This window comes from Artemia franciscana, chromosome 10 (genome assembly GCF_032884065.1).
Source record: "Artemia franciscana chromosome 10, ASM3288406v1, whole genome shotgun sequence".
NCBI classification, from domain to species: domain Eukaryota; kingdom Metazoa; phylum Arthropoda; class Branchiopoda; order Anostraca; family Artemiidae; genus Artemia; species Artemia franciscana.
Window position 1 is genome coordinate 30661874 of NC_088872.1, and position 22392 is coordinate 30684265.

The 22392-nt window shown below is 33.5% G+C and overlaps 1 protein-coding gene, 1 long non-coding RNA gene and 1 other non-coding gene across 3 annotated transcripts in view; all 3 read left to right on the plus strand.

Moving 5' to 3' along the window:
- LOC136032059 (uncharacterized) overlaps positions 1-12359 on the plus strand; it is a 26392-nt gene extending 14033 nt beyond the window's left edge. The window contains exons 2-3 of the mRNA XM_065712175.1: positions 6080-6161; positions 11944-12359. Coding sequence (XP_065568247.1) covers positions 6089-6161; positions 11944-12257 — 387 coding nt within the window. The 5' untranslated portion in view covers positions 6080-6088 and the 3' untranslated portion in view covers positions 12258-12359. The remainder of the gene's footprint in view (positions 1-6079; positions 6162-11943) is intronic.
- LOC136032537 (U11 spliceosomal RNA) lies at positions 598-724 on the plus strand. Its single transcript, XR_010618748.1, has one exon. It is a non-coding gene; the product is annotated as a U11 spliceosomal RNA (small nuclear RNA).
- On the plus strand, positions 898-21822 carry LOC136032060 (uncharacterized). The gene is made up of 3 exons (XR_010618632.1): positions 898-1483; positions 20499-20768; positions 21286-21822. It is a non-coding gene; the product is annotated as an uncharacterized LOC136032060 (long non-coding RNA).
- The last annotated feature ends 570 nt before the right edge of the window (positions 21823-22392 follow it).

Here is a 22392-nt window from a genome sequence, read left to right on the forward strand (position 1 = left end):
ATGATATTTGTTCTGATATTTCTTTATGGAATTCTGTTTTTTTTTTTGGGGGGGGGGGAATCATGATAAAACTGTTGATGTTACAAACAAATATGAATACTTTTTTTCTGGTTCAGAGAAAGCATCAGTGAAATATTCATAAACGGCGAATTTGTTTAAGTAAAAAAAAGTTCAGAAAAAGTCATTTATGTAAAAACGGTGGGTTGTGGAAAACTCCGGTTTAAACTGCATTGCACTGTAAAAAGTTCCATTAGAATCTCTTATTGTAACTATTAGGCTTTGTTTTAAATTTGGTTATGTTCCACAGTCTTTGTGTCAAATATTAAGACTGTTTGAAAAATATCTCTAGCTACGCCACTGTATCGCATCCTAATTCTGGAAAAATTTTCTTCCCTTCTGTAGTTTCTTATTTTTTGAACAGTCCATCTCATTCTTTTGGCTGTTTCATTTATTGAATAAAATTTTGGATGGTATATTTAAATGTACATATAGTAAAACAAAGTCATTTTTAAAGGGAAACGTTTTATTTTCAATATCTACTCTGTAAAACTTCTTTATTCTCTTTGTTACAAATTAGGACAGCATTTCAAAAATAGTTAAAATGGTAGTTGCCGGATTTAACACATTAGCCGGAGCGATGCTTTCGTTAATGGGGTATGGAAATCAAGACATACCCACCACATAATTTTTGAACGGGGACAGCTGGTTATGTGCTGGCGTCCCACACTTTCTATCCTTTGTCTCCTGATTGAATGCTTCAACACTTTAATCACTGATTGTAGCCTAAACATGGAGTAAAATAAGGCATTATTAAATTCATTGTTAAACAACTGATGAAGGTAATACGGAAAAAGCACGGTATACCAACGAAATTTGAGGTGGACTCTTTTTGTTTTTGAATTATTTATCTGGCACTAAATTTAGGTTTCTTCATTTCTGTTGTTTTACGACTTTTACAAAATCATACGTGTTCAATCATTCCCTCAATACAACCTGTTTTTTAAATACACCCCCCCCCTTTGCATACAGACTTAGTGTTAGGGTTGTAACAGAGGATTTTCCTAGAGGGGAGGGGGATTGTTATGACAAAAAAGCATTTTCAATCCGATTTTTTCAAAGAGTGGTGTCTTCAGTCATGTCCAATGTGACTGTGCGAATGAAACTGTTTTTTTTTGTTTACGTTCGAGTGTGGAATACTGATGGATGTAAGAAGTACCATTATTGGGTGGAATGTGATTTGGAGGGATTGTTTAAAAATTAGACAGCTGTCAAAAACCCGTAAAAGCATAATAGTTATACTCTACAGAAAAGGGTAGAATCGAAAAAAGTTGTTTATATGTAAGGTTTCAGGAGGAACGAAAGAGGAGGGATGTACGACTAGGAGACACCCGACTTCTTCCTACAGCTAGCTTATCCGAGGAAGATAGTACTTACTTCCAGCTTTGAAGCTTTTGAACCTTCTTTAATTTAAGAAAGCTACAAAGTTAGCAATTTACTTTTGATTAGTATCTCCTTTGGATAACTATGCGAGGAAGAAAGTTTACATTTAAGATGTGGCGATTCAGATAGTTTAGTGCAGCACAGGATGTACGTAAGGGGAATCTGGGCCTATGTCACCTTAGAATTTCAATATTCTCACCAATTTGACCTTAGTTTCATGTATATTTTAATCATTTATTTGTTTTGTTTTTTCGAAGTTTCCCCTTCCTCCCCCTCAATAAAGCTCTAATATACGTGCCTCATTTAGCATGTTCGATGAATACGCTAAATCCTGACATGTCTGGTATTTATTTCACAATTACTGGCCTTTACTCTTTTAACGATACAAGACTCAGATTTTTCTTTTTTAACATCATTAGCCAAATTTAATCTTAAAAATTAAATTGAATTTATGGCCAAAAATTCTTAAAATATTTATTTAGTTTTTAGTGCTTTGCACATCTTTTTGCTTCACAAGATAGGTGATTTATAGGTTTATGATTTATTATTATCATTTTTTTAAATGCATGAGATCTCCTTTGTATTAACTGGTTTTTTATTTGTATTTTTTTTATTTACATTTGATTAGTATCTCCTTTACATAATTTTAGTAGTAGACTATGCGAGGAAGAGTTTGTATTTAAGATATGACGATTCAGATAGGTTCTTGTAGCCCAAAATATATGTAGGAGGCATCTGGGTCTATGCCCTCCTTAGAATTTTAAGATTCTTACAGGGAATTTGATATTTTGATAACACAATAAACTTGCTGTATTTCATGGGCTTAATAAAAAATGTATTGTAAAAATGACGAGACAGTTATACAGGGATGGGGGAAGGGGAGCACTTCGAATCTATATTTCAAAATATCATGATATATGCAATTTTTGCCTTAATTGTCCATATTTTTCATATTCTGCCTTACTTTACGCTTCACTCCTACATTAAATTGCTGGACACATGAATTCAAAGTTGTCGCTGAAAATAGTGGCAAAAAAAAGAAACAAAAATTGAGAATTCAATTTTGTAAAATGTATTGATATGTAATCAACTAATAGCATGGAGGAAACTGTGCCAAACGTGTCGGAAACTGTGAAAGTCATGGAAAAACTGTGCAGCACCCGTGGAGTTCCAAGATGCATACCAGGTGATGGAAAGTGGGGGCCCCCTTGGGTTGCTTTGTGTATGGGGCATAGAGGTCATTTTCTTTAATTTCCTTATTTAGTTTGGAATTAAGGACGTTTTATTGTCTTTAAATTTTCAGGCAAGTGAATGATTGTGTCAACCGTGAGGCTGTTAGTGTTAATAAATATTTTATCATTTCATCATACTTCTAGTATAAACGTAGTGGATTCGCTTGTCATGTTTTCACCAAACTTTGTCAAATAACAGATCTTCTTTTATTTTGTCTTATACCTTTCATTAGAGCCTTTTTTAATTGGTCATTTTCTTCTCGTACTCCTAACTCCTGGAGCTTCCCTTTTTTGCGCAGGGAAGTGGGGATTCAAATTTTCTTTTTTATAGTTCAAGAAAGCTAGTCATCAGCTTACTTTCGTTACAGTCACTTCTAATCAAGAACTCTTTGGAAATTACTTCTGTTTTACATCTGTTTTGTATGAATTCGGACATAGGATTTCTATGTACCATTAATGTTAACATTGCCTATGATGTAACATTGCCTGATATATTCAGTATGCGGATTGATAATTGTTGATGTATTAAGATCACTTAGGACAAACGCCTCACACTCGAAGATAGATTGTCACATTCACTTCTAGTGAAGCCTCGAATTAGGATAATAAAATTGATTGATTTGGACAAAGGATTCCTGTGCATTGAATAAACTTTAGATGTTAACTTTTCAGTATTGTGACGCTCTTAAATTGGAATCTCACATCTCGTGGAAGCCCACTTTGAGTGTCCAATTTGACCACCTAAGATTTTCTTTGTTATATATTGCTTTGTTTTGAATTAGGATATAACGTTTCTTTGTACCAAACATTAGGTCTAGAATTCATTGGTACATTTTGAGGCACTGCAAGGTTATTTCTCACGAACTTGTAACGTTTATTAAGAGGTTTTACGTCCTCGTTTTTTGAATATCTCACGTAAAAATAGGAATTAAAGGCGAAAAATGGATCCAATTTTCTTTTTTTATGTAGAGTTTGGACTGGGTTCTTATCGATAAAAAAATTAAGTTGTTTGGAAGTTGTATGTCGAATAAGACTATAGATATCTATTCGGGCGTAATAATACTGTCTTAAGCTCATAAAAGAGAAAATTCTCGATGAAAGATTAGTTCTGAGGATTTCTGCTGAAATAGGTAGAAATTTATGAAAGTAAATTCACCCAGGTGGATAAAAATTGACAAGATTTCGTCTTAAGAGATGAAGGGTGGGGACTAAGTCGGAGATTTGGAGGATTCGATTGACCATGCTTACATAGATTGAAATCATTGAGGTGTTCTATCATGTTATAGCTTCGAGGTGATGAAGACATTCCGTTCCCAGGAGCTTTAATAAACAGTTGCTTGATACCTTGTGAACGTTTCTTTCTCTGACAGATCATTATCATAAACATGTTCAGTGAAATTTTATCCTAGGAATGGCATAAGCTTTCTTAGTCTTGTGTATGATGATAATTGTATGTCAAAGACATTCTGTCTTCAGAAACTCAGTAGACTAGTTGCATCTGGATATGGTATATTATAAAGGATTTTTTTCTGTGAAGGTCATGAACATCAATATGGGAATATGTACTGATATGTCAATATGTAGTGATATAAGAGCAAGCACTCAGTTGAAACGACAAATTATCGGGGATTATCAGTTACGACAAATTATCAGTTATCAGTTACGACTAATTATCAGTTATCAGTTACGACAATTATCAAATTATCAAACGACAAATTATCAGTTACCACGACAAATTATCGGCGGCGTACCGCTGATGAAGGACACGAATCATTGGCAAGGTGAAGTGTCGCTGGTATATCTGTATTTAGTCGTTTTTGCAGTGATTTGTTGTTTTCTCTGTGATAAATTAGCTAACGTGCTAAGTTGCTTTGTAAAAAAAATTTCAATATTGAGCTCTAGCGAGAAAATAGGTATAAGAGCTTGCAGACAGAGTATTCCTACTCTGTAAATGATTAAAGCGCCAAAAGATGATTAATATATATCAAGGCATCGGTGTTTTTCTGTCAGCTTTTGATTCATCGGGACTAGTGTTCTATTTTTTTAAGCAAATCAGCATGACTTGAAATGTTTTGTTTTATTCCTCTAAATTCAGTTGAATATCAAACAGACTTATTAGAAGGATTTCAATTTGGATTTGGATTTACGCAATCCTGAATTGGATACATTTAGATAGCCTTTATCCAGGTAGTTGGAAATATTTGATGGAGGTGACACTCAATTTTGATGAGCAGTATAAGGAACTCTGGCAGATTTTGCAACTTGCTCAATGTTTTACCACGGGTTATTGACATCAAACTTAAATAGTCTCACTTTGAAACAGGTTTTGATTACCATAAAGTTAGACAAATTGAAGACAAGCTTAAATTGAGCGTTAGTTGAAATATTTGAAGAAAGTTCTGAAAAGCAATCCAAGCGTTTAACCGATTGAGTCCCGGAATTAAAAGTTAGGGTACTATATTCGTGTTCATCAAACCCCAGATATACACTAGATCTAGACAATACGCCGTTACTTAATACAGAAGTTTATTTGAAACAGATAAATCATCAGTAAGTTTATTACTTGCGTTTCATGTTTCTAGAAAGTAGTGAAGTTATGATATTCCATCTGTTACTACCGTTATAGGCCTAATTTATTGACTTACAAAAATTTTGGTGTTTGATAGACCATACTTAATCCAAAGAACCAGCATCTAAGACCCTTTCCCTGTCTTGGATGTTCGTCTAATAGGTTGAAAAGTGTAGCCTATATCCTATTCATCGGAATCATTCAGAAGTGTGCTTTATAACGTTGCAGATCGTTGCAGTTATCTAAGTTGCAGTTGCAGTTATCGTTGCAGATCGTTGCAGTTATAACGTTACAGTTATCTAAGTGTAGAATATCTAACAATCTTGTCGCATTCGTTGAATTAGATATTCGCCATCAACTGTTTTGGATATTCGTCAAGTTTGTATAGTAGTGTAGGTTATATCCTATTCAACAGAATCAATGTGAACTCAGCTTCACAACGCTGGATATCACGTTGTCGAAGGCTAGAAAATGTGTCGAGATTCCTGCATCCATAATTAACAAGTTTAGATGCTCTTTATCAACCACTTTGGATATTTGTCAATCTTTCGTAATCGTGTATCATCCTAAAACTTGTAATTTTCATTGTTTGGCTTTCATTATTGTGGAATTAGATGAAGGCATCATATTTTCTCAGGTAAAAAATCCTCTCTGGCAGAATTTAATCAAGGGAGAGTGCTAAGAAAATCGTGGAATTTCCCATGACTCTAGGTGTAATAGGACAGAAGAGTGACAAATAAGCATTTCTTTCCTAATCAGTGATATTGGTTTAATTACCAAATTTATTGGCCTTTCAAGGTAGTATTCGAGGTCTTTTCTTATTTGTTTTTCTCGTTAGGTATTCAATATGAAGACAAATATTGGTATTGGTGCAATTGTTGCCGTTTTGATCAGCTTGTTCGTCTTTGACAACGCGGATGGTAAGTGAATTCTTTTTTTGACCATGCTTTGAGGGTGTGTCACAAAACCAATGTTTCAAGAAAAATATATTGTCATTCAAAGGGCTCCTGAAAAACGCGATTTAAAGAACAGTAACTTGGGCAAATTCTGTATTTTTCCACACTTGGAAATTTTGTGTTTCTACATATAAATGAATTTCTCTCTAGAGGAAGCCTGCAAGTGACTAGGAACTCAAATTGAAACGAATCTCAATTGAAATTTTTTTCCTTTGGGCATTTTATTTGGCTGTTTTTTCTCTGTGCAGGGTTCCGAGTATAGTTTTACCTCTGACTGCACAGAAACCATTTTTCTTAACAAATAATCATCGCAGCTGTTCTTTTAGAGCAGAATAGTTTAGCCTAGTCACAACCAGTATATATATATATATATATATATATATATATATATATATATATATATATATATATATATATATATATATATATATATATATATTTACTTATTAATACCAAATACGGTAAGCTTTCAAGCTTGTCGCACTATATATATATATATATATATATATATATATATATATATATATATATATATATATACATATATATATTCATTCATTCATGTACATGGAATTTGTCACAAAAAATACCAATACCTAAAAAAGATATTGAGCATTGCTCTGGTGGTTAGGTTAAGTTAAGGGACCCGCTGAAATTGGTTGATAGGGACCCCATTGGATTTACTCACTAGGGCTCCAGTTGAATTAATCGTTGGCAATCCCTTCGTTGGAATTGCTCGCTATGGCCCCATGGAATTGATTGCTAGGGTCCCCCAGGGAAAAGTCTACTAGGGCTCTGTTGGAATTACTCACTAGGGCATCCCGGTTGAATTGGCTGCTAGGGCCTAGTGGAATCGCTTGCTAGGGTCCTGCGTCTTAAAAGCTCCCCACTAGCGCACCCTGAAGGGTTTATCTGACCCAAGTATTTGTTTAAGAAAAAATAACAAACAAATTAAAACAATATTACATAACAAACAAGCCCTATGACGCTAGTTCCAAAGAAATACTTATTTGGTGGGCCCTGAAGATTTCTCCCTACACCCCTTTGTTTTTTTAACACTCGAAGAAACTATGACATAACATTTAAGGAAAACAGGATTTGGTGGGGGTCCTGAAGGTTTTTTTTAAGAATCAAAGAAAAATATTAAGTAATTATTAAATACATCGTTTAGAAATCCCTTTTATTACGTAATTTACAACTACATCTCGTAGAAAATTTATAATTTCCGCGTCTCGAGGAAGTTTGTAAGAGAAAATTCTCGGTACCGCAGATATTAAGAGCCTACACTACATACAGATAAAGAATTTTCTAAGTAAATACATGCAATACATTCACCCTGTTCTTGTTTAGGTCTTGTAAATTTTAGATCTTATCGGTGTATATTTTTTGTCATGTGCAATCTCGTGCACATGTGTAATCTTTTTTTTCTCGTGCAATTTGGAAAATGACACAGCACGCAAAGCTCATTTGAAATTTTTTCTTTGTTCTGTCGCATAGATTCGTTGGTGTTTCGGTAATAATATTTTGTAAGTTTTATAGCCTTATCCATCTAATTTACTTAGCCCCACAACATACCCTGAAAGTTTCAGTTTAGTAGGTCAAGTCAAATTTTGTTTGTCAAAAGAACGGACCAGTAATATCTTAAGAGCGTCTATATATATATATATATATATATATATATATATATATATATATATATATATATATATATATATATATATATATATATATATACATCAGCATTCTATGCTGATTCAAAATTGATAGAATTCATTATGTATAATAATACCGAAAAAAAGTTATCAGCCAGCGAGAACTACCATGTTTTTTATTATCATGTAAACATCCAGAAAAATAAACTGATCAAACAGTTCGTGGTAACGAACTGTAGTAAGGAGAGACCCGGCTCAATAGTAAACGAAAGTCTAAGAAACTGAATTTTGATACTAATAAATACATCAAACAAATTGGATTTTTATGCTGATTTCAAATTTATAAGTTTCATTAGCATTCTACGCTGATTCAAAATTGATAGAATTCATTATGTATAATAATACCGAACAAAAGTTATGAGCCAGCGAGAGCTACCATGTTTTTTTTATCATGTAAACATCCAGAAAAATAAACTGATCAAACAGTTCGTGGTAACGAAATGTAGTAAGGAGCGACCCGGCTCAATAGTAAACGAAAGTCTAAGAAACTGAATTTTGATACTAATAGATACATCAAATGCTCATTTCAAATTTATAAGTTTCATCAAATTTAATCATACCCATCAAAAGATACGAGTCTGAGAAAATTTGCCTTATTTTGGAAAATAGGGGAAAACGCCCCCTAAAAGTCATTGAATCTTAACGAAAATCACACCATCAAATTCAGCGTATCAGAGAACACTATCGTACAAGTTCCAAGCTCCTATCTACAAAAATGTGGAACTTCGTAGTTTTTGCCAGAAGACTGATCACGGGTGTGTGTTTATTTGTTGTTGTTTTTTTTCCCCAGGTGTGATCGTATAGACCCAGTGGTCCTAGAATGTCACGAGAGGGCTCACTGTAATGGATAGGAATAGTTAGTGTGCCCTTTTTAAGTGACAAAAAATTGAAGGGCACCTAGTCCCCCTCCCAAGCTCATTTTTTCCCAAGGTTAAGGGATCAAAATTTTGAGATAGCCATTTTCTTCAGCAAAGTCGAAAAAACATAATAAGATGTTTTTGGGGACGACTTACTCCCCCATAGTTACCGGGGGAAGGGCTGCAAGTTAAATACTTTGAGCAGTGTTTACATACAGTAATGGTTATTTTGATGCTTAAAGACGTTTTCATTTTTTTTGGTTGAGGGGGGAGGGTTTAGTGGAGGGAGCTAAACTGAAAGATCTTTACTTGGAGAAATTTTTCATGGGGGAAAAGAAATTCTATGAAGGGGGCACAAAATTTTCTAGCATTATTAAAAGAAAACACGGAAAAAATAATAATGAAATAGTTTTTCAACTGAAAGTAAGGAGCAGCATTAAAACTTAAAACGAACTGAAATTATTACGCATATCAGGGGTTCATCTCCTCCGAAATACCCTGCTCTCTTCGCTAAAGTACTTTTAGTAATTTCAACTATTTATTCTACGGCCTTTGTGATTCTGGGGTCATTCTTAAAGAACCAGGACAAAATTTAAGCTTTAGTGTCAAGATTGAGGTATTGACGAGGGGGCAAACCCCCTCATATATGTAATAAAAATATACAAATACAGAAGTTAGTTACGTAAGTTAATTTGTAATTTACGTATATTTATTACTAACAAAATGTTCGTTAAAAGAAACAGCTAAAAAGTTCTAGTTGCCTTTATAAGTTATAAAAAATTGGAAGGCAACTAGGCCTCCTCCCATACCTCTTTTTTTATCAAAACCGTCGGAACAAAAATATGAGAAAGCCATTTAGACAAAACAAAATTAATATGCAAATTTTGTTTTAAGTATTCATGTGCGGTGAGCCAAAATCAAAACATGCATAAATTTAAAAACGTTCAGAAATTACATAAAACACTAAGTTTTTTAACTGCAAGTAAGGAGCGACATTAAAATTTAAACGAACAGAAATTATTCCATATATGAAAGGGTTTGACCCCTCCTCAACACCTCGCTCTTTACGCTAAAGTTTTTGTTGTTTTAAAAATTAGAGTTGCGAGAAAGAGTCAAACTTTAGCGTAAACAGTGGGATGTTGAGGAGGGGACAACCCCTTTCATATATGGAATAATTTCTGTTCGTTTAAATTTTTAATGTCACTTCTTACTTGCAGTTAAAACAAACTTTGTTTTTCATTTAATCTTGATAAAAATCAGACTCAGCGTCTCTACATCTATCTACTATTATATTAAATTTTGAATTTTTGCCAGAGGATACGTTTCACAGATGCGTGTTTATTTCCTGGCTTTTTATTCCTGGGATGCTCGTACCAAACTAATTGTCTAAGAAGACGTGAAGACATGAATTTTTAATTCATCCAAAAATTGAAAATTCAAGTGCTCTTAACAAGTAACAAAAAAAAACATAGAGGAAAACAAGCCCGCCTTTCCAGAGACCTTCCCCAAAATCTTAAAATAAAAATTAAATAGAAAATTTTTTTTACATAGCCATTTGATGCAGATAATTGAAAGTGAAATAATTATACCTCTGGGAATGAACATGACCCCATATCCCCTTGGTACGATGCAATTAGTCTTACAATTCAAACATTGTTTACATATTGGGGAATTCTCGGTAAGCAAGGGGGTTTACCAAAGACAGGATTTTCAATCGGGAGAATCTGGAAAATTTTTTATGGGGGATGGGATGATTTATGTAACATATGTATGAAATGCTTTTTATTTGTCTTGCTTTCTTTATGGCTGCTCAATGTGGAAATTTTCAATGGGGAAATAATTGTCTGGAAAAATTTTTAAGGGGGGGGGAGTTATGTGAGAAAAACTTTCCGTAAGAGAATTTCCCACAAGACAAAACCTTCTGTCGTGGAATTTCTGGGAACATTTTCATGCGGAGGAGGGATGGGGGAGATTTCAGGAATAATTAAAAAAATACTGACGAATTAAGAAAAAGTTTTCATTCCAAATGAATGTAAGTAAAAAATTAAGGAGGAATTAAAGAGTGACAAAGTAATGCAAATCGAATTAAGAAAATAATGAAGTTTGTGACACTTTGGAAGTGAAAGAATGTTTTTTTAGTGAGATTAAAGAGAAAAAAAACAGTATTTTCATCTGAAAGTGAGGAGCAACATTAGGTCTTAAGAAAAACCGAAATGATTGTTTTTATGAAGCGGGTTGCCCTCTCCTTGATACGTCACTCTTTAAGCTAAAGTTTTATTTAGCATTAAAAACTTTTCATTCTAATTAAGCAGAAAATGTCTTTCAGGAGTTCATAATGAATTGGGACAAAAAGTCAAACTTCAGCGTAAAGAGCGAGGTATAGAGGAAGGGGCAGCCACCCTCGCAAAAGTAATAATTTTATTCGTTTAAATTTCTGATACTACTTTTTGCTTTCGAATAAAAAAAACATTTTTTTTATTTAAAATTTGGTCGATTTTGAACAATACGGGAAATCCTGATCCACTATAATGGAAAATTCTTTCTCCCCACAGACAATTCCTAAGTGGAAATAAATTTCCACGTAAAATCCCCCCCAAGGAAAATTCTTCTCTGACAATTCCGTTCTAGGTAAAGACTCTAGGTCGCCTCTCTCTTTACGCTAAAGTTTGTTTTATTGTTTTAAAAAGGAGAGTTTTGAAAAAGAGTTGAACTTTTGCGTAGAGAGCAGGGCATCGAGGAAGGAACAACCCCTTCCATATACAGCGACATTTCTCCTCGTTTTAAGTTTTAATGTCGCTCCTTACTTTCAGTCGAAAAAACTTGTTTTCTTATTTAATTACGTTACGATAACGAGTGGAGATAATAAGAAAGGACAAAAAAGGAAAAATACTACTATCCCAAACTGAGACTAATAGGACATTTTTATTTAATGTATACATTCAAAAACTTTGTTTTAACAACTTTCTTACGTTTTCACTATTAGTGGATACAGCTTGCTTAAAACTATAGCTGTTTATCCTGAGTAACTCTACAAAAAAAGAGAGAGAGAATGAAGACCCCTTTTTATTTTGAAATTATATTTTTAGAAAACGTTTTATAACCAGCCATTTGGCCGATAATGCTAAATAATGTAACAATAATGTTAAAACTTGATGCTTTGTATTACTTTTGTTATAGGCATGTTTATTCGTGTTACTGAGACTGAATTTAGTGACCGAATATGCTACCTGGATGGAATAAATACTTTTCAGCTCCAACATCTAGAAACTTACCTTTCGCTACTCCAGCCACTGGGTCAAATTTCTCTACTTTCTCCCAGCAAAATATGCGCCTATAAGGTTGAAGGCATGACAGCTTTACAATTGATGTCCTTTTTCAAGGAGCAATATGAAGCCAAGATTGTTGCTCATAGTTCAGGAAAAGGGAAGATTTTTTCCACTTACCAAGAAATGGACATAACAAGCTGGACGTTGGAGAGTTTGGAAAAGTGAAAATATCATTGATTGAATTCATGATTCAAAGGTGTAGAGTTAACATTGTTGCTCATAGTTTTTATTCTAATTAAAGAGGAAATAAAGTCAAATACTGCTTTATGTCTAGATCAAAAGGAGCCCCTATCCGACACAAACAAGCCGACTTGGGTAAAAATGACCTTTAAGCCACATTTTAGTGGAAGGTTTCTATATTTTTAGTTTTGTACTGTCAATAGCAAAGCATAACGTTTCAATAAAAAGTGGAGATAATAAAAAAGGACTAAAAAGAAATTATATTAATATCCCAAACTTAGATTAATAGGACATTTCTATTTACTCTAGTGAAAAAAGAAATCACCATTGCAACAGCACAAACACAAAAAATAACTCCCACAACCCAACCGAATATAAAATTTAAAAACTATAAAAAAGAGTAAATACTAAATATTAAATAATAAATAGTATGTAATAAATAATATATAAATTTAATAAATAATATAAAATGAATAATAATTAAAGTATCAAATGTAAAAAAATATATATAAACAAAAATGAAAGACATAAGGAGAAAGGAAAACTGTTTTTCTACTTTAGTAATTAATATAGTTAAGAACTTGAACAAGGTTTCGGCCTTTATGTATTTATATTAAACTGAAGGATCCTACATATCCAACTTGTATATTTTTACTGAACGTTTATTAATTTGTTGTTGTTGTTTGGGGTTTGACGCGTTCGACCAATAGGTCATATGCGTTCGTATCACTCAATTGTTCTGTGCCTTCTATAGTCACTAGCTTGCTTGGGTGTCACTTCAGTCAGTTTTAACTGAACCAAACCAGTATCACTTGACTTGCTAATGGAGGGGGGTCATTCGCCTGCAGCAACTGCCTGTGTTGGATTTTGTATAATGTTTGTTAATTTTGTACAAAGTTATAAAATATTCTCTGTCTATGCAGATGTAACCTAAATAAAATTCAAGGAAGTGAATGCCAATTAATGCATTCAAAAACTACAGAATATGAAAAATACACCGGAAATCCACTGTCAAAGATAAGGGACCCGCCCTTCTCAATAGCGAGTATTTTGAAATCAACCAAAAATTTTGCTAAGTATTGCTAGATAGTTCTATCTGTATTTACTTAAAAGTTCATAATTATGAATAAATTTTTTTTTTAAATTGCCAAGTTAATTTATTTACAGAGAAACCTGTTAAATTAATTTGTGGCTTAAAATTTTACATCGATTTTTGAAATCAATATAATTACTACAAATCCTTCAATATCTAAGTAATTGTGAGTAAAATGCTGAGAATGTGATGATTGTATATTACTCTCAGGGAACGGTAAACTAATCACTTCAAAAACAAAATCATCTGTTTTATTTTACATTTTAAAAACTAATTTATTATCATCAGAAATATTAATTTTCAAATCTAAGCAATGATCTTCTAGACTTGTGCCATGACTAATTTCGAGAGTCAGCTCTAATGGATAAATATTATTAGAAATATCAATAAATTCCTTACAATTTAAAACCAAAATATCATCTAAATATATTTTATTATTTGAAAAAACATTTTTGAACTATTTGAATTATTCTCATCCATTATATATTTATATTCGAGTTGACTTAAAAACAAGTCAGTTATAAATACACCGGCATTACCCCCCGACAGAATTTCCCACAATTTTCTTATACAAATTACCATTAAATGTTATATATGTATTATATAAAACAAATTCTAATAAGTAAAAAATCATGTCTAAGCTGTAAAGTCTTGAACTGAGTGTACTGTTAAAGCAGTTTATCCATCTAGTTATTTTACTATAAGTGTCTATTTTTAAGAACCTCTTATTAGATAAAAGAAAAGATTTCTTAGTAACCGTTTTTAAATTTTCTAACACTACATTAAGTGATAGATTTGTGTATATTGTCACAAAATCAAAGGACTCTATTCTTTTAGCTGATACCATTGTTAAAGAGTGTTATCTGCAGTGAATTATTAACGGTCCAGTATGGACTAAATTTGAAAAATTTAAATACCAGAATTTGATATTCAAGATTCAAATTTGATATTCAAGATCTGTATTATTTTTAACAATCCAGAATAGTTTTATTAGACTCCTGGATAACATATTTAAACATTATATTACAAAAGTCAAACCCCTATCTTCAAAAAGCTGGCATAGACCCGTAGAAAACTTATTTAAATCCAGATCATTTTTCCATTATTTTTCCTATGCCCTTTCGATTGTTTTTTACCTTTAGTGGGACAAGTTAAAGAATGATGGTCCATAAAACCATCGATACATTTAACAACAACCTAAGACATTTCTCCATATTTAGCTACTCGATCATTTAGCCCAAAAGGATGAGCTGTACCAACAATATGGATCCGGATATTCTCATATTAGTGCAGTTTGCTATTCTTCTTATCTTTTTTAAGTTATCTAAATCCATTTTTTTTAATTGTGATAATTACATCTGATATAGAACACTTACAATTATTACAATGTTGAACTAGATAGATATTATTTTATGCCTTATTACTTGTTATTTTATGCCAAGAAAATCTCATATATATATATATATATATATATATATATATATATATATATATATATATATATATATATATATATATATATATATATATATATATATATATATATATATATGTATATATATATATTATATATATATATATATATATATATATATATATATATATATATATATATATATATATATATATATATATATATATATATATATATATATATATATATATATATATATTAGTTGTTTCCCGCACGAATTTTAAATAGTATTTTTAAAAATTCAAATAAATAAATTCTATTGTTTTTTACAACTAACAATACGATGCAACTTGCATGCAAAATTTTATCATCCAAAGTGCTTTTAACAAAAGTTTGAGGGACGAAGTAATTTTGGCACAGAAAACAATGACTGTTACACTTACTAACTTTCAAAAGATCGTTCAGAGATCCGAGGCTCATGTTTTCTTGCATTAAAAATTTAAATATAAATCAAAATCGTAGTGACATACAAACCAAAGTACAAAAATCAAAAGCCAGAATTCATACCAAGGTCAATAGATAAAAAAAAATAAAGTGGAACTTCAATTAAAATTAAAAATATTCTATGTGTATAAATACCGCCTCACCAATAATAAACCACATCAGGTTAAAAACTTGGATCAGGGTAAATGTCTGTCAAGGTAATAGCTCTAAAAAAAAAACTTCCACCCCCACAGGATCCAACTTGAATCACAATAGCGAAGAAAGAAATCACCAATGGAACATCATAAACATAGAAAAAAAGATAAGAAATACGAACTAGTAAAAATAATAAATGACTAGATCTACGTTGCATGGGCAACTTGAGGTGTTGCGGCAACGTTTGTTTTGCTTCACCAAGCAAAGTGTTGCGAAAGCAACACTTTAGTTTTCTTTCCTTGCTTCGATTAAACGCTAGTTGTTGATCTCTAAGTAACTTAAAATAAACAATTCTCCTACGTGTCTTACCACTGGAACCAAATTGGTCGTACCATCAAATACACCAGAAAAAAATAATTTGAAAATCAACTAGCAAAAGTTTTGATTCCCTCATTGCTGAAAATGATTATGAGTTAACAGCCGACTGCTACTTAAAACTCCCCTATATATTTCACAATTGGTATCAGCCTATCTTTGGTTTCAGTGTGTACCTTACTTCTGAAGTTATTAACCCCTTTAAACCTTCAAACTGGTACACCTCATGAAGGAATATTCTTACCAAAATATGGATGACTTATACTTTGATCAGCTCATCAAGAGCTATCGACTGCCGTCGAAAAATAATCTATCGGACTTAGTTCAAAAGTTGACTTTTTTGCCTTAGGCCAAACTTCTAACGTCATAAATAAAAAAAATAGTCTTTTTAACTGAAAGTAAGGAGTGACATTAAAACTTAAAACGAACAGAGATTACTCCGTATATGAAATGGGTTGTACCCTCCGCAATCCCTCGCTCTTTACGCTAAAGTTTTTAATTGTTTTAAAAAGTAGAATTGTGGCAGAGTCAAACTTTAGCGTAAAGAGCGAGGGATTGCGGAGGGGACAACCCATTTAATATACGGATTAATTTCTGTTCATTAAGTTTTAATGTCGCTCCTTACTTTCAGTTAAAAAAACTAGTTTTTTTATTTAATTTCTGAACTTTTTTGAATTAATGCATGTTTGATTTTGGCTCTCCTCACATAAATTATTAAAATGAAATTTGCATATTAATTCTTTTTTTTGGCTAAATGGCTTTCTCTTCGTTTAATAAGACGATTTTGAGAAATAAGGGGTGGGGAAGGAGGCCTAGTTGCCCTCCAATTTTTCGGCTACTTAAAAAGGCAACTAGAACTTTTAATTTTTAACGAACGTTTTTATTAGTAAAAAAATATACGTAACTTAAGAATTAACTTACGTAACAAACTTTTATATTCTTATATTTTTGACTATATATATGAGGGGTTTTGTCCCCTCGTTAATACCTAGCTCTTCATACTAAATTTTAAGTTTTGTCCCAATTCCTTAAGAATGACCCCGAATCAGAAAGGCCGTAGAATAAATGGTTGAAATTACTAAAAATACTTTAGCATAAAGAGCAATGTATTTATCTTCTCCTAAATACCTCGCTATTTATGCTAAAGTATTTTTAGAACTCCTCATATGCGTAATAATCTCTGTTCGTTTTAAGTTTTAATGCCACTCCTTACTTTCAATTGTAAAAACCTTTTCATGTTTATATTTTCATTGTTTTTTTATAATAATGCTCGAAAATCCTAAGCCCTTTTCATTGAATTTCTCTTCCCCCATGAAATATTCCTCCAAGGAAAGATCCTCCCAAATAACCCCCTCCCCTCAACCCCACACCCAAACCAAAAACAATCCCCCTGAAAACGTCGGTACACTTCCCAATAACCATTACTGTATGTAAACATTGGTCAAAGTTTGTAACTTGCAGCCCCTCCCACAGGGACTTTGGGGGAGTAACTCATCTCCAAAGACAAAATTATTATGGTTTTCGACTATGTGGACCAAAATGGCTATCTAAAAATTTTGATTCGTTGACTTTGAGAAAAAATGAGCGTGGGAGGGGGCCTAGGTGCCCTCCAATTTTTTTGGTCACTTAAAAAGGGCACTAGAACTTTTCATTTCCGTTAGGAATAGCCCTATTGCAACACTCTAGGACCACTTGGTCGATACGATGACCCCTGGGAAAAAAAACAAACAAACACGCACCCGTGATCTGTCTTCTGGCAAAAAATACGAAATTCCATCTTTTTGTAGATTGGACCATGAAATTTTTTCTATAGGGTTCTCTGATACGCTGAATGTGATGGTGTGATTTTTGTTAAGATCCTATGAGTTTTAGGAGGCGTTTCCCCCTATTTTCTGAAATAAGGCAAAATTTCTCAGGCTCGTAACTTTTGATGACAAATATTAAATATGATGAATCTTATATGTTTACAATAAGCATAAATATTTGATTCTTTTGGTATATATTTTAGCCTCGAAGTTCCTTTTTTCGTAGTTTTGTTTAATATTGAGCCGGGTCACTCCCTATTACAGTTCGTTACCACGAACTGTTTGATCACTTAGAAAAAAGCAAAGGATAAATTCCAATTTCTTTAGCAATAAAGAACCTTTAAAGTTTAAGAGGCAAATCTGCTACAATTTCTCTACTGCAATCCCAAATGCAAAAAACAGAATGATTATCTGAGCTGAATACACGAACAGATATGAGTAGAAGCAATAGATGGCAGCTCTATCAGACCTATGGGAAAATACCACTTTTTGTTTCTGTAAATTTCTTATTTATCACTCAAAGAAGATATTTTGGCTCTGGGGCCGGGTAACAGCCACATTTGTTTAAAACTTATAGATTTTAGTCCATCTTCAATTTGAAGCTGGCGCCTGCCTGTTTTCCAGCTAGAACAGAGCTTTCCACTCGAAAGCAGAAACATGGTTTGATGAAACGAAAGCTTGACTGCATAACTTCAGATAGTTTTCTCTGACTTAGGCTATACAACTCTACTTCAATTCACACACTATAGGCTCTTCCTCAAAGACAAGCAAAAACCACCCTTCTTGGTGCCAGGCAAGAGTTCTACGAAGCTTTCCAAAACGCAAAGTCATATTCATTTATCTGGCCTAAGGTCTACTCTTTTCGTAAAGATCGCAGAGGTTAGACCCTTACCACTTTCTAGGAATAAGCTGAAATCGGGGTGCTAGAAAAAAAAGACAAAAAAAACGACCAAATCATACTGTTGCTTTCGCAAAATAATAATTAATAAACAATAAATAAAATATATAAAAATATTAAAATTATAAAGTTATAATATTTAATAAATAATAGATAAAATATAAAATATATAAGAAATCAAAAAAGAAAGACAGAAGGAGAGAGGAAGATTGTTTTCCTACTTTAGTAGTTAATATGAATAAGTATTTGAACGAGGCCTTAACCATCCCATTACATAAGTGAAACAGCATAGCCCCACACAATCAACCGCCAAGAATAGTCCATGGACAGGCGGTCGTGTCGTAAGTAAGTATAAGTCGTCATATACCGAATATTTAAAACTATAAATCGAACAAATAGTTTAAAGGCGACCACCCAACACAAAGGCTTATCAGGTGAATAAACATTTGTCTATAATATTTTAGCGCTTTAAATTCCTACCCAGGCAATGTGGCACAATTACCACAAGCTTTCTATGGTATCCCCGTACTAAGCATCGCTCCCAAAATATGAGCTTATTACAAAAAAACAATCTCGTTAATAATACTGGTAAAAATACCGAAACAAAAACGTAAGAATTTAAAATCGTTCATTATTCAATAATTAAACTGGTAAATGCAAGTTTAAAACGTTAAAACTAGTAAGGAGGTTTCAGTATAAAGGAGGGCCCACCACCTCAAAATCTCGGTCCACACATTTTTCTTAGAAACTTCTTCAAGATGCAGGTGTTTGTTACTTTAGAGGAAATGTTTTCGTCAGGAGACAGGTGCTTCTTACGTAATAGGGTATTGTTTATAAATGCAGATACTTTTTTGGTTTTTACGCGATAAAGTATCGTTTACTAATCCAAATAATTTCTTTGGATGTTACGTAATAGGACTTGTTAAAGTCTGCTAGCTAAGCGTGGGAGTCCTCTTTATAAAAAAAATTGATCATGGTCCCAATATTTACATTTAAAGATGACGCACCATTACGTGACTTGTTGTTACATAGTAGGGGTTTGTTTTCTTCTAGATACACATGGGCTATAGCTTTTTGGAAAAAAAATTTTTATATTTTATGAAAAAATTTTGTGAATATGCTGGGAGACATGGGCTAGAAGCAAACTTAACGGGGAACTATGATTTTCCACCCATTTATCTCATTAAAAAAAAGCGCTCCGAATTCTGCGAGAAGAGGCTGCCAAAGTAGGACTGCATATAAACTGGAACAAAACTAAAGTTATGGCCATAGACCCGTGTTCTCCCGCTGTTAACTCTCCAGTTAGCCTGGACAGCACCACTAGCATCGAGGCTGTTAAAAACTTCACCTACCTGGGTTCCGTAATTTCTGCAAATGGCTCACTTCTCCCCAAGCTGCAGGCAAGATTATCTAAAGTGTCTTCTGTCATGGGTAGACTGAATTGTCACCTCTGGTGAAAACCAAATATCAGTCGCACAACGAAACTACGGATCTTTATTGCTCTAGTCGGTTCTGTGATGCTTTACGGAGCTGAGACATGGCAAGCATCAGCTGCAACCCTCAAGAAAAAAGACATATTTCATGCAAAGAGCCTGAGGAGGATTGAGGGCCTACGATGGTTCGACTTCGTCAGCAATGAAAAGCTTCTGCAGCTCACAAAGAAGTCTTGGTTTTCGACTCAAGCAGCCGAGCGAACCTTACGATGGTTCGGGCATCTACTTCGAATGCCACCACATCTACCCGCAAAGATGATCTATGACTTCGACCTTATCAAAGTTGGTTGGAAGCGACCTCGTGGCAAACCGAAGAAACGTTGGTCCGACAGCCTGTCCGAGTTCTTGGCGATGGCAAACATCAGACAGGGCGAAGAGCAAATACTCGCCATGGACCGAAGTGGGTGGAGGAGGCAGACGTCACTCTCTACGCCGAGCAGTGCCCGGCAGGAGACTTAAGTAAGTAAGTAAGTATCTCATTCAAAACTAAAATTTTTTTTCTATTTAAGGAAAATTCAGACCAATGCCCTCCTTTGACAAAGAAGTCAAGGATTATGCAAATCGGCAAGAATGCTGCCCCTATACATGGAGAAAATGCCGGCCCTTCCATGATGCCTCGGCGAAGTGGAAACAATACTGCTCCTATATATGGCAAAATTGCCGGCACTTCTGTGGCCCCCTAGCAAAGCGGGGAAAATACTGTCCCTTCGACTCTCATGCAAAATAGGAATAGAAGGCCCTCTAAACGCTCCAACCAAGATGGAGTTGCCAGCTCTAGTGTAAGTGCAAATCATAGATATTTCCCGAATAGCTTAACATTTTACCGGTACAAAACTTAATGCCTTTCGGCATGGGAAAATAACTATATCAGGGGCCGTGTTCTTTACCTCAAAGAGGGGAAGGAGGACATTGCCCCACCCCAAAAATTGGTATATTCAGCTTAATAAGGCGAATAATAACAGGGTTCTTCTTAATGGTTTTTGAGGAGCCGTGAGGGGGCCACATGGTCCTGAAGGAAGTCTTTTCACCATGCTTTAAAAGTAAAAAAAAAAAAATTTATGTCAAGTAAATTTTTTAGACTATTAGAATATTGATCATCCAAGTCTAGCCTAAGTATATGAACAATATTTTAGCAGCGCTATACTGTTGAAATAGGTCCCTGCCTCTAAGAACGGGAATTTAAGGATCCTAGCACTTAGATTAATAATAGGTTTCTTTTCAGCTCAATAACAGTCTTCTTTTAAGCTTAAAATCATCCTTGTTTATCAGGAATAACAATTCTCGCTCTTTTTTCAGACTGGCAATGATGCTATTCAGCATACAACAGATTATCTGCTGCTTGATATCCTTTCAGCACGACAAAAGGACACTGACACCCCTTCCACATGTATTTTAAGACTCTAATTTTATAGAGAGATTCTTATAATAAACTAAAGCGTAAAGAGGGACCATTTATCTCTATGCATGTGGCAATCTTTGGTCTTTACATTTTTAACTGGTAGTGTGGAGTCTCTACATTAAAATTCCCACTTTGGGTCCAAATATGGGATAATTTCTTGTCCTGACACTTTTAGCTACTAGTATGAACTCAATATTTGAAATGGGTACTTTGTCCCTTAAAAAGTTTTCAGGCTAATATTTATTATTTTTCAGCCTAATATAAATTCATTTTCAGGAAGAAATCAAAAGTGTTTCAATGAGCTGATATACATTTATTACTTTCTATAGGGTCGTCAACCAACACCAACATCTCAGGGGAAGTACACTAAGAACTAATTGTCACCAACAACACAATTCCAAGACAATTCATGCACGACCAGAAAAGAAAGTGAGGGTTTGGGGGAATTTTAGTTCATGGTTAACCCAAATTGAGTGGCTTCACTCATTTTCTATCTAGAGAGCCTCGTGACTGATCTAGGCTTCGGTGTCGATGCTCTGTATTGGTTGCTAGAAGAATTAACACCATCACCGTCGATAGAGAGTAAAACCCCCGCCACAGAGCACTCACAGTGAACGGGGGGATTGGAAGCATTTGGAATAGAAAAGATTAGAAGTGATTTGCTCCCTATATATATATATATATATATATATATATATATATATATATATATATATATATATATATATATATATATATATATATATATATATATATATATATATATATATATATATATATATAGTTGTATTTAGCCAATTCCGTTTTGAACAAAATTTTAGTTCTTCGGACTCAGTTCGGAGACCCAATCAACTCCCCTGCAAGTGGTAGTATTAACAAGGATCCAGGTGAAATAAAAAACTCCTATGGATGCAAGTTTCGACCCTTCTTGAAAAATAGATTCGGGAGCCGAGTGTTAGGGACAGTGTTAAATCATCTTTCGCAAAAAAATTAATGAAAAGTCG